The sequence below is a fragment of the Gracilinanus agilis genome, chromosome 3 (genome assembly GCF_016433145.1).
Source record: "Gracilinanus agilis isolate LMUSP501 chromosome 3, AgileGrace, whole genome shotgun sequence".
NCBI lineage: Eukaryota > Metazoa > Chordata > Mammalia > Didelphimorphia > Didelphidae > Gracilinanus > Gracilinanus agilis.
Window position 1 is genome coordinate 649330058 of NC_058132.1, and position 13101 is coordinate 649343158.

At 40.1% G+C, this 13101-nt stretch overlaps 1 protein-coding gene across 1 annotated transcript in view; it reads left to right on the plus strand.

Moving 5' to 3' along the window:
- PASK (PAS domain containing serine/threonine kinase) overlaps window positions 1–13101 on the plus strand; it is a 53128-nt gene that overhangs the window by 12290 nt on the left and 27737 nt on the right. The window contains exons 3-7 of the mRNA XM_044667673.1: window positions 895–1065; window positions 2557–2691; window positions 3905–4039; window positions 5145–5408; window positions 9298–9466. Of these exons, the coding sequence (XP_044523608.1) occupies window positions 895–1065; window positions 2557–2691; window positions 3905–4039; window positions 5145–5408; window positions 9298–9466 (874 nt within the window). The remainder of the gene's footprint in view (window positions 1–894; window positions 1066–2556; window positions 2692–3904; window positions 4040–5144; window positions 5409–9297; window positions 9467–13101) is intronic.

A 13101-nucleotide genomic window follows, 5' to 3' on the forward strand; every position in this document is an offset into this window, starting at 1 on the left:
TTGGCTGAAGGATTTTTCATCCAACCCTCCAAGTCCATCTTTTCAATGGGGGTGGAATTATACTCTTTTTAAAAAAAATGTTTATTTTTTTTAAACCCTTACCTTCTGCTTTAGTATTAGTTCTAAGATAGAAGGGCAATGTAAGGGCTAGGCAATTAGGATTAATTTGCCTTAGGTCACATAGCTAGGAAGTATCCGAGGTCAGATTTGAACCTAGGTCTTCCCAGCTCCAGGCCTGGTGCTCTATTCACTGTACTACCTAGCTGCCTCTATGCTCTATGTTGATAGAGAGAATATTCACACGGATGAATTTATAGATCCTTGCCATATTTACATAATTCGTTTATAAAGCTAGAGATTCAAGGGAGAGGGAACCACACTATTTCCTATTATCTGCTTAGCTATTAGCCCAATTAAGAGAAAAATGAACTAAAAATGTTTCATTTATCTAAGTGCATTTGCTCAGAACCTTCTGGCACACATTAAAGCAGAGAGGAGTCATTGATGTATTTTCCCATTTTTTAGTGTTCACATTTATGATTTGAAGAATGATATGTGTAGTTTAGTGACTAGATGAAATCATTTTATTCTTGGCAATATTTGAGACAATCTTATCCTCATTTTTTTGATTCAGAGTCTGGTCTGTTGGGGCTTTCTTGTTGAGTCTGTAGAGTAGGAAATGCTAACTGTGCATGGGGAAGGAAAGCCTCATTCTCTTGTTTGAGACATTTCTTAGAGCTGTATTATGATGGTGTAGAGATGGGGAAGCAAGAAGTTTTCTGGGACATGATTAGTTTAACTTCATTTATGTGAGATAAGAGGTTACAGTACAGCATCAGTATCTGAAGGTTGGGGGAATTTGCTTGGAATGATTTGTCCTCTCTTCCTTCTTAGATCCTCGTTGTCAATGACCAAGCTTGTGAGCTCCTTGGATATTCCAGTAACGAGCTGATTGGCCAGCCCTTTTCATTGATTTTCTCTAAATCCAACCCTGTGATAGAAGAGGCTTTAAGTAATGAGTCTGGTGAGACTGATGGACCGAATGTCATTGCTTTTGGGACAGTGGTGAGTGAGACATTTCTACCGACAGGTGAAACCTTGGGAATTGGGCCTTTGTAGAGAGAGGCCTTCTGTGGTCCTTTCATTTATAGTTTGCCTAGAGCCCCCTTGATTTGTGTTGGCCTTCCAAAGGAACAGTCTTTCCTATCCTTGAAGTTGGCATTTCCATATCTGTTTTTTTTTTTCATATTCAATGTTTAGTTGAATCTCCTTTGAAAATGGGCATTTTGACTTCAGCTATGGGCAGGAAGGTTCCTTTAAGCACCTGTTTTGGTGGAAGCCTTTTTGATTGCACACCATTCATGGACATACCCAGCAAGATGAGATATTCAAGCCTAATTTCTCCAAAAATATCTGCTACATAAAAGCGCATATAAAATGAACATGACTATAAAACATGCTTAGAATTGAAAAACTACTTGTAACAGTTCTCCTGAATTTTTCTTCACATGCCACCTTCCTAGTAGTAGTTCTCTAAGGCTGTACTGACAGGGTGTTAGCTCTCACAGCTCCTGCCAATCTGGAAAGACATGATGAAGGTTGGATGGGCTTGGTCGTTCCTTCAGGAAGGCTCTGCACCAGAATGTTGGCTGCTTGTCGATTCATTTTGTGAACCCCAGCACCTCCTGAAATCACTTTGGGGGTTGTAGGCTGCCCTGGGGGAGGGAGGATAGAATTAGAGTTTTAGAGCTAGAAAGAATTCTAAGGACATGGATGGTGAAGTGGTCAGTGTCTTCACAGAGAGAATGTTTTAGCTATTTTAGTTATTATTTAGCTCACCCAAATGAGGAAAATTCAGATGAGACCCTGGACACTCTAGTGGGTTCTACAAGATGTTTCCTAGATCTGTGAGCCTGAGCAAACCCTTTCACCTCTGTCTGCCTCAGTTTCCTACTTCTGAAATGGGGATAATAATAGTATCAACCTCACAGTGAGGATAAAACGAGAAGATAACAGCATAAGGTAAACAGTATATATCATTGTGTGAATAGAAATTTTTTCCTTTTCCTGACTATCAAATATAGCTGAGGGAGAAAAAATAGTTTTATTTTTCTTATACTCCATTAAAAAATCCCATTTCAATGCTTCATCATAAACTGAGCTCTTCAAGGCTCTGTCTGGCAGACCTTACACAACTGGAAAGACTCCAGTGTCCCAGGACCAAGTGGCTCCAAGCCTATCTCCCATAACCCTTAGGGAAGGACTGCCCACACCTCTGAGCCCTTGGGGGTTATTAGAGTTGCTCATTTCCCTGCTAATCCTTTAACTTTGAAAGTTACCATCCCAGTCCTAGGCCTTGTAACAGTGAGAAAGCAAGAAAGTGTTTTTGGGCAGGAGGAAAGGAGGTTGAAAGTATAGATCCATGTTCACTATGGGTAGCCAAGCACGTTCTTGTGGACTTCCAGAGTGAGTGGCAGGTTCTCTCCTGTATGTCAGGCCTAGTTCTCTGACCTCATCTGCTTTGCGGACAGAGTCTCATCCTGGCCCTGTTAATAGGTGGACATCGTCTGCTCCAATAAGGAGAAGATTCCTGTCTCCATCTGGATGAAGAAGTTGGAACATGGTCCCTGCTGTGTTGCTTTGCTGGAGCCTGTGGAGAGATTTACGGTTTGGGTCACTTTCCAGAGTGATGTGAGTTTGTTTCTCAGTTTCCAAAATGAAATATCATCTCTATTTTGCCACCTTAATATTCATCTAGTTTTATTTTTTCCCCCAGTGCCTCCAAAACCCCATCTCTCTGTACATTTAGGAGAGATGAAGCAAAGTCAGCCAGCCCAATGCCTATTCTGTGTGAGGTGCTTTGGATAAGACAAGCTTCGTGGGCCAGCCTACAGGGCTGGATGGAACCTTTGTTTGGGCCTCTCGAAAGAGACCACTCACTTTTGTTATTGTTATATATTGAAAAGTGGTGTCTGCTCTACCAGATAGAATACTGGGTTGGGGATCAGGAGGATCTCTCTCCAGATCTTGCTCCTGATACTTATTAGCTGTGAGACTCTGGAGAAGTCACGTACCCTCTGTGGGCTTCCTCTACTTCCTTCTGGTTAATTGACTTGTGATAGATGGAGGATATTAGTACTGGTGAAAGGAAATTCTCACCCTGAGACTTTCTCATTGGAAGAAATCACAGACTCTGCATATTTGTGTAGACATTTAATAAAAGCGAACATACATGTAAGTGGCATCATTTGGGAAAATGTTCCCTCATCTTTTGTGGGAAAGTTATTTTTAAAGAAATGAACTTCTTCGCAATGTGTCATATCTGGGCATGGTGGCACACCCATCATCCCAGCTAGGAGAGGCTAAAGCTGGTGGATTTTGTGAGCTTAGGGGTCCTGGGCTACAGCAAGCTCGTGTCTGTACTTTGTGTCACTACTGTGGTGAGCCCTCAGGGATGGCAGGGGCCACTAGGGAAGGCTGGGCCAGCCCATGCCTATTAGTGGTGATATTGGGCCCCTGTGTGTTGCCTGCACTTCCAGGCTGGGTGAGAGGAGGTAACCGACTGTTTAAAAGGAAAGGAAAAAGCTCATACAGCACACAAAATATATGCAGGGTACTAAATGTTAGTGGCTGACAGTTATTTTTATGACCTAGAGACAGTCTTCCTAGGACAATTTCAATTTTGTATTTTTCATAGGTGAATTTTTAGTCCTTTCTTTTTTTGTAGAGGGAGAAAGTTGATGTGTTTTTTTAAATTTCTTGCTTTTAAGTCTTCTGTACCCCTCAAGTAGAGGCATTTATAACTATTATTTTTCTTAACTGAAAGAAACTGAGCTTTGATTCAACTGAAAGGTGGACAGTTAACTGTGATCACAGTGTGTTTTATGTGGACTTTTTCTCTAAGGGCAAGATAATATCATGTGACAGTCTTTTTACTCAATTCTTTGGCTATACATCCTTGGAAGAAGTGGTTGGAAGAGAAATAATGAACCTGATTCCTTCTCTCCGGATGCCTCCCCCAGGCCAGCTGATCTCAGAGGTATGATCGGGGACAGAGCCCACCCTTTTCTCCTGTGGCTTTGGTCTTTGAACCAGAGAACAGATTCAGTTGAAAAGGCACATCCTCTATTTTCTAACATTAAGCTCAGGATTCCTGATGCAGAGTTTTTGGAATTTCTGGATGCCATCTAAGGCAGGTACTTTGAACTTTGAATCCATGAACTTATTTAAAAAAATATTTTGATAACTAGATTTCACTATAATCAGTTTCCTTTTCATCATCTGTATTTCACAGTTTATATTTAAAAGCACAAATCAGAGAAGGGGCCCATCCACAGATGTCTGTACACTAAGATGGGGAGGGTGGGCCCTGATCCAAGAACACTGGCTTGGTGCTCTTTCTAACTGCTCTGTGAATGAGGCATACCGGATCTACACATCTATTTAGGCATTTAAAACAAGCCTTCTAATTAGGATTCAGAGATTTTTTAACTTGAAGCCCTATTCCTCCCCCCTTTTTTATTGATGGCTGTTTGTAGTATATCATTAACCAGGCCTAAAGGTAAGGAAAAAGGTGGATTGGAATAGAGCCCTCTTGTAGGCACCCACCTTCTGCTCTCCTGACTATGTGGACTACTTTGGGGATAGGGGAGGTGGAAAATCATTATTAGCAGTAAAGACAGGGGCAGCTAGGAGGACATGTTCTAGCTCTGAGGCCTGCCTCTAGCAAGCCACTTAACTCTGATTGCCCAGCTCTTACCACCCTTATATAAGCCTTAGAACCAGTACTAAGCCAGAAGGTAATAGTTAAAAAAAAGTGAAGACAGCAGTAAGGAGGGGAGTTCAGAGGCTTAAGAGTCAGTCAGCCATTGAACATTTAAGTGCCAGCTAAATGCCAAGGATAGAAAGAAAGCACCCATCTCGTCCTTGTCCTCAAGGAGCTCACAGTCTAATGGGGGAGTCATGGAAGCAGCTGTACTCCAATGAGCTATAGACACGGTAACCTTGAAATCTTTTTGGGGCATCTATTCTGGTCCAGAGGGTGTCTATTCCTGAGTGGAAGAATCCAATGAAAAGCAGCAAGGGAGAACCTGCTATCATTGCCCCAGCCTTTCTTTCATTGAGTCCCCCTTGATTTTTAACAGGCTCTCAAGATTCAGAGATTGACTGGGAAAACCAAGGATGGGAACACCTTCCCTCTGAGTTTGAAGCTGAGGTCTGAGGCACAATGTAAGGAAGAAGAAGAGGGTCAGCTAGAACCTTCAGTTTTTATTTACTCAGCTTCTCTTTGGATTTTTACCACCATCAGTGGTTTAATCACGCTTCTGCCTGATGGCACCATCTACGGCATCAACCACAATTTTGCTCTAACATTGTTTGGTTATGAGAAGGGAGAGGTGCTGGGAAAGGTAGGGATTTCCTTTGATCTGTTGATTTCTTCTGTCCATTTCCAGCAGAAAAGCCATCTCTTCCTGAAGAGTAGAGTTGAAGAGTTCCAAGGACTTTCAGAGGCTGCACAGTCCAACTTGGACCTGAATAAGAATGCCCCACCAAATGCCTGACACATAGAAAGGGCAGGGGGATACATCACTTCCCAAGATGACTTTTTTAGGGAGGGCTCTAAAAATGGGGCATTTTTTTCTTCCATGTAGCTGAAACCTGCCGTTACGTCATTTGCACACATTCTTAATTATGCTTCAAGTCTCATCTTTCACTTGACAGACATTTAAGTACTTGAAGACAACTGTGGTCATCTCTTACAGATGAGAAGCATTTATTAAGCCCTGACTGCATTCAGCACAGTACTAGGTGCTGGGGAAACAAGTCCAAAGAATTAAACAATTCCTGCTCTTAAGGAGTTTCCCATTCTAAAGGGAGATACAATGAAGACACACATGAGTTAATATAGAATTAATATAAGCGAACTCTGCCCCACCAAAGACAACCTTGTTATATCCAAGGCAGTTTGCGGGGGGAGGCTACACTTCCAGGCAGGGGGAAGGTTGTATTGGAGCCAAGTCTTGAAAGGGACTGGAGAAGGCAAGAGGGAGAGGTGAAGAGGGGAAACTTTCTAGGCATCTCAGTTTAGACCCAGAGATGGGACATGGAGTAGAGTGACAGTCTAATAAGATGGGAGAGTGCAGGCAAGGAGAGGAGAAACAATAATTTAGGAAGTGCCCACTATGTGTCAGGCACCGGGCTAAGCCATCTCCAGATAGGATCTCATTTAGGCAGTAGTATCCAGTGAAGCTAGGAAGATAGGTTGGGGTTGGATGGTGAAAGACTTTAAAAGCTCAAAGAGGAGGCAATGGGGAGCCACTAGAATTGGTGAAATATGGGGAATGAATTTGTCAGCAATGTGTAGGATGGCCTGATGGAGAGAATTGAGGCAGTATATCCATTTAGAGAAATTTGGAAAAGGGTGGTTTGGAGGGAAAGGTTTCCATGTTTTAAATGTTTTAACATGTCCCTGCTAAGTTCTCTCTAGCCTAAATATTTTCTTTTTTAAAATTAAAAATTATTATGAACGTAACAAACATTAAATAAAATGAACATTTCCATGTATAAAAATAGAACATAAGAGGAGGCATGTATATGAAACTGCAAATCTTTCTTGGGTAGAGTTTGCTTTTTCTTTGCAGTTTGTGCTAAATTTACATGTCACTTTCAAAACTGTCCTACTTGTCTGTCTTTCTGTCTAGACTTCCTTCTCTTCCCTTCTGGGCATTTAAATTTTTTATTTTTATTTAAAATTTGATAAACATCAATGTAGGCATTTCCATATACATAGTAGAAAAGAAAAAGGATTGTCTATGAATACTGTGGATCTCCCTTATGAACAGCTTGCTTTTATTTTAAAATATATAAGCTTTACTTTTATCTTCCAAAACTGTCATTTTTGGTCTTCCTAGCATCTTCCTAGCTTCTCATTTCTTCATAGCTTGTTTTTTTTCCCCTTCCCTCTTCCCTCCCTTCCTCCTTCCTACCTCCTTCTTTTCCTTCCTCATAAGGGGAAATAGAAAAAAAAATAACCTCCTTTTAACAAATAGTCAAAGTCAAAGGAACACAAATTCTTCCATTGACTGTGTCTGAAAATGTCTCTTTCTACATAATAAGTCCATCCCTTCTCTCGTTAAGTCATGGGTAACAGGTTTCACCCTCATCCCTCTGGAATCTTGGTTCCTTTTTTCATTGATCAGTTTCCTTAAGTAATAGAAAATTCTTCTTTAGTTTATTATTGTATAAATTATTCTCCTGGTTCTGTGCACTTCAGTTTATATAGTTCTTCCCAAATTTCTCTGAAATTATCCATTTTGCCGTTTCCTACAGTATAACAACATTCTATTATATTTTTAGACTATTATTTGTTTAGCTATTCCTCAATTGATGAATAATTTCTTAGTTTCTAGTCCTTCATCACTAAAGAAAAAGTTTCTATAAATATTTTTGTACACTTGGATCCCTTTGACCTTTCTTTGCACAGTTTAGTGACTTTTTGGGTATAATTTCAAATTGCTTTCCAGAATGACTAAACTAATTTATTGCTCCACTAATAGTATAATGGTGTTCTTGGCTTCCTGTACTGTCTTCAACAATGATAATTTTCCTTTTTTCCCCTCTTCTTCTTCTTTCTATGTTTTTCAATCTGATAGGTATGAAGTAGACACTCAGGATTGCTTTAATTTGCACTTCTTTAATTATCAATGATTTAGAGTATTTTTTCAAATGGCAGTTAATGGTTGAACATACTCATTTTCTTCCACAGAGCTTCATATGATGTGTTCTCAAGGCTCTTTACCATCCTTATTGCCCTCTAGATACTACTGTCTCCTCAGTGCCTACTTTATAGTCAGCACTTAATAAGTACATGTTGATTGGTTTGGCTTTCATAGTATCTTGCTTCGTCATACAGTACAGTGAGCCACCTCATCCAGATCTTACTTAGACAAGCTGTGACCCGGCCATTCTTTTTTTATCTTATACTTAAACCCCTACCCTGTGTTTAGTGGTGGTCTCTTCATCAATTCATGGAATTGGAGAGTTGTACACTTCAGCATATAACTACACCCCCACCTCCCCCATCTTATCCCCAAGGCCCAGAGAGGTTCAGGGATTTACTTCACAGGGAGAGTTAGTGGCAGAGGGAATAGGAGAACCTGGGGCTCCTATTTCCCAGCCCAGAGAGGTTTCCACTGTTTTTTTTTCTGTCCACTGTCACTACTGCCTTTTTTCCTCTCTACCACATGAAATGAATATTTTAGCAAATAGACAAATAGCTGGGACAGTTTTGGGAAGTCATTTATTCCAACTCAATATAAGGGAGGAAAGGGGGCTTTGGGTTGATTATATTAAAAGGTTAGGTCGCCAGGGGATTGAACAATTATCAATCCCCAATTAAAGAGTAACCTCAAGTTAAAATAACTTTTATGGAAATTTATTTACAAATGAGAAGAGGAAGAAGAAATAAGGAAATAAGAATCTAACACAGTAGGTAATTTGCTCTGATCCCCTAGTTAATCCAGGTAGATTTAATTAACCCTCAGCTGAGGGAAATCCGGCCTTGATCTCAAGGCCTGAAACTCAGAGAACCAGAGGCCAGGAGGCAAATGAAGCAAAAACTTCAGTCACAGAATCTCTTTGAAAGGGAAGTTCCTTAAGAGAAGTTCAGGAAGATTCAGTCTTAACACTCACAACGTGGAAATCTGGTCACAAACCAGAAGAGCTCCTTCAGGTCCCGTTCACAAACCAGAAGTGAGAGCTCAGCTGACTGACTAAAGGGGCTTTTTTTGCATCATTTCCTGTGGCCTCCTCTTAGTTTACGTGTCCAATCACAACAGACACTTTTCTTAAGACTGCCCACAAGGCATTCAGTAAATTCTGATTTGTTACTCTAGCACAGGTGGGTTACAGACCACCCAAAATGGAGATGTTTTCACCTTTGGTGATTAAATCTAAAGATGGGCAGTGTAGGCTTAATCTAATTATCACAGTACCATCAGATCTCTGAACCCAAATGTGTGTGTGTGTGTGTGTGCATACATGGTATGGTAAAGAGAAGGTATAGAGGCAAAGGAATGAAAACTGTTTGTTAAAATTGTTTTCCTTTCTTTAACCTCTCTTTCTCTCTCTCTCTCTCTGTCTGTCTGTCTGTCTCTCTCTCCCTGTTTCTTTATGTGGCTCACTTTTCCTTCTTTCTTTTGCTCTAGCTTTCTCTCTTCTATCTTCCCCTCCCCCCTTCTCTGTTGTCATTATAGACTCTGCTTGGGTTCTGAATATCTTAAGCGTTGTATGTTTTAGAACATCACATTTCTGATACCTGATTTCTACAACTATATGGACCTCATAGAAAATAGCTCTGTCCCACCACTCAATATTACTAACCCCGTGGACAGAAGAAATGAGAATAAGACTGGGAAAGGGAGAGAAGACGGCAAACAGAACTGGAATCAAGCGGATGTTCCTGAAGGTAAAAGTTGCCCTAGGAATGCCTTGATGTTACTAGCATTTGTGAAAGCCTCCTGTATTGCTGTAGCAGCACACTGAATATCATTGTGGAAGTAAAGTAGATGGCATTACTCATGCCTTTAATTAGAAAGGCCTGATAGACAAAGTATTTTAGCAGCACCCTAGAATCTCAGAATTTGAAGAAACCTCATAGAGCATCTAGTCCAATCCGTATCTGAAGGAGGTAGTTCCTTTATCACATGCCTATTAAATGGTTCCAGAGAGAAGGGATTCAGTATTCCCTGATGTGGCCAGTTTCACTTTTTGGACTGCTCTAATCACTAGAAAATGGTTCCTTATTTGACCTAAAAGCTACCTCTTTGTAATGTCAATGTTTTATTTATGTTTGTGAAGGTCAAACAAAATAAATCTCACCTATGATAAGAGAATTTCTGCAAAGGGGGAAGAATCTATTCCTTCTTATTTCTTTCTCATTTTGTATTCCCACTCTGGTCAGAAGTAGAAACACAAAGGAGATTATATTTTTTTTTAATTTTGAAACTTTTGTTTTAAAAAAGTTCCCATTTTTACCCTGCCTGTTGTTAAAATATCCCCCACTGAAAAATTTAATAAAAAAAAAAAACCAAGTGGTGAATGCCCCTATTTATTAGAAAGGCAAGATTGCAGTAATTATAGACATCAGGGACAACTGATTTGAATATAATTTTTTTAAACCCTTACCTTCCATCTTAGAATCAATACTGTGTATTGGTTCCAAGGCAGAATTGCGGTAAAGGCTAGACATCAGGGGTTAAGTGACTTGCTCAGGGCCACACAGCTAGAAAATGTCTAAGATCAGATTTGAACCCTAGATCTCCCATTTTTAAGCCTGCTCTCAGTCAACTGAGTCACCTAGCTGCTCCCTGGCTATGAATCTTGAACAATTAACTTAGGCATATGCAATATTCCAAAATTAAAATACCCTCCCTGGGACCAACTTTTTTTATTTTAACCCCTTACCTTCCACCTTAGAATCAATACTATGTATTGGTTCCAAGACAGAAAAGTAGTAAGTGAGGGTTAAGTGACTTGCCCAGGATCACACAGCTGGGAAGTGTCTGAGGCCAGTTAGAACCTCCCATCTCTAGGCCTGACTCTCAATCCACTGAGCTATTCAGCTGCCTCCCATATATTTTTTTGTTTATTTTATTTTATTTAATTTTTTTAACCCTTAACTTCTGTGTATTGGCTCCTAGGTGGAAGAGTGGTAAGGGGTGGACAATGGGGGTCAAGTGACTTGCCCAGGGTCACACAGCTGGGAAGTATCTGAGGCCGGATTTGAACCTAGGACCTCCTGTCTCTAGGCCTGTCTCTCCATCCACTGAGCTACCCAGCTGCCCTCCATATATTTTTATAGAGTTAAACAGGCCACAGTTCTCATGTTGGGAGTAGATTCATTCAGGAAGAATTGATTTTTGGAATCTATAGGCAGTTGCCACAAACCGGAATTACCAAAATCAGACCAGAGTTACCAGAACCCAAGAATGCTATAATGATCACTGGCTATTCAAGGCATAATTGACATAAAATTTATATCATTAGTGATAGAGAGCCTACTGACCACTTGAAATTTATATTAGACAAGACTAGGAATTTAGACAGGGAGGGTAGCTAAGACAGCTTGCTTACTTGCCTGAGGAAGGGTCACAAAAAATTAGGAAACAGAAGCAGGAGGACCTTTGCATCAGTCAGCTAGAGCTACATTTTGTCTCCAGCTTGATTTTTGGGAACTTTGGTAGGAAATAGGACCTGCTTGCTTCAAGCCAAAAGTGTCAGAAAGTCTGAGTGTGTCAAGCATAGTGGTAGGAAGGAGACTGAGACAAAAGTTGTTGAATCTCTGACCCTGCTTCACAAAAAAGGTCTTTGAGATCTTTGATGATGGCAGTTGTTTCCTCTAAGGCATCTTCTTTAGGCTAAACAACTCCATCTCTTTCTAAGGATAGTCAATAAACATTTATTGTTTTCCATGTGTGAGGTCCTATGCTAAACACTGGTGATACAAATGGCCTCTAAGATCTTACATTTTAATGAGCAGAGAAGAAAGCTGAAAGGGGCATGTGAGATAGAAGAAGGTATCTGGTATGGAGGCCTGATGGAGTCTGGTCCAAGATGTGTAGCTGGTGGGAAAATGAAGAAATGACCACCCTGGGAGAAGGGAATTAGAAAAGGGAGGCTTTGGGAGATGTTCTTTGGTCAGTCTTCCAGCCTTCCAATATGAGGGACCAATTGAGGTGCGAATCCCAAGGCTGATACAGTCTGGTAAGATGATGAGGGTTCTGGAGGCATGATGGTCGGGCTCCAGTTCAGAGGAATGCAGCCAGGTGGAACACAATCGGTGTTGGCTTTTTGGTCATCCTCCTTTGCATATCCTTGTCCATGTTCTGCCTAAAATGTGGGCACTGGAAATGAATCTTTTCCCCCTTTTTTCCAGACCTCACATAGAAATATATAGTTTTTAGTGTGTTTCTTTTAGTGGAGGCTGGTATTCTTTTCTTTTTTTCTTTTTCTTTTTAATTATATACTTAGTAACCACCACTACCACTACCAAAAAAATTGAACAAATGCATAAAAATATTATGTGCAAAACCACAAACTCTACATTGTTTACAATTTGTTTTAAAATATGTAAATTATATATGTATGCTAATATAAACATTTGCTTTTGAGTTCTCTGGATTTGTTTTACTTGGATACTTTTTTCTCTTGATTTTGTGGCTATTATTATTTTTTTAACCCCTTACCTTCTGTCTTGGAGTCTGTGTATTGGCTCCAAGGCAGAAGAGTGGTAAGGGTAGGCAATGGGACTCAAGTGACTTGCCCAGGGTCACACAGCTGGGAAGTGTCTGAGGCCAGACTTGAACCTAGGACCTCCCATCTCTAGGCCTGGCTCTCAATCCACTGAGCTACCTAGCTTCCCCCTATCATTTTTTTAATGTAAAAATTCATGGTTCTCTTTTTGTCTCAATATATTTCCCTTATTTTCTTCATATTTCAAATATTTGTCCTTTCTAATAATATAATACTGTCCATTAGATTTATATATCACAGTCTGTTCAGCCATTTCTCCCATTCATTGCATTTGTGTTATGTCCAGTCATTTTATCATAATGAACAAAACTTCCATGAATATTTTCATATATACACAGCTTTTTACCCTCTCAGTAATGCCTTTAGGGCCTAACCTTAGTAATGGAATCTGTAGGTCAATGAGCTTAGTCTTTCCCAATGGAACTATTGTTCCAGTGCCACAACCCCTCAGGAATGCAAGATTGCCTCCATGGTATGATAAGTATTGAAGTGAGACTTTTGCATAATATTTATGCTCTCTAAGCCATTGTTATCCCACCAGGAATTATGTTTGGATTATGTGTATGCTCAGGCTTAGATCAGCTACTAACCTCATGCAGGTGTGTGTGGGCTCTCTGGAGCTCTATCTTATTTAACTTATCTAAAGTTCCATTTATCTCCTTAGTTTCTTTGTTATTTATTTATTTATTGTTTAGAATTCTCTAGTCTGAGAGGGGAAAATTAAAGTCTGCTGCTATTGTTATTTTGTTATCTCTTTCCATCTGCATCTCATTTAGTTTTTCCTTATAA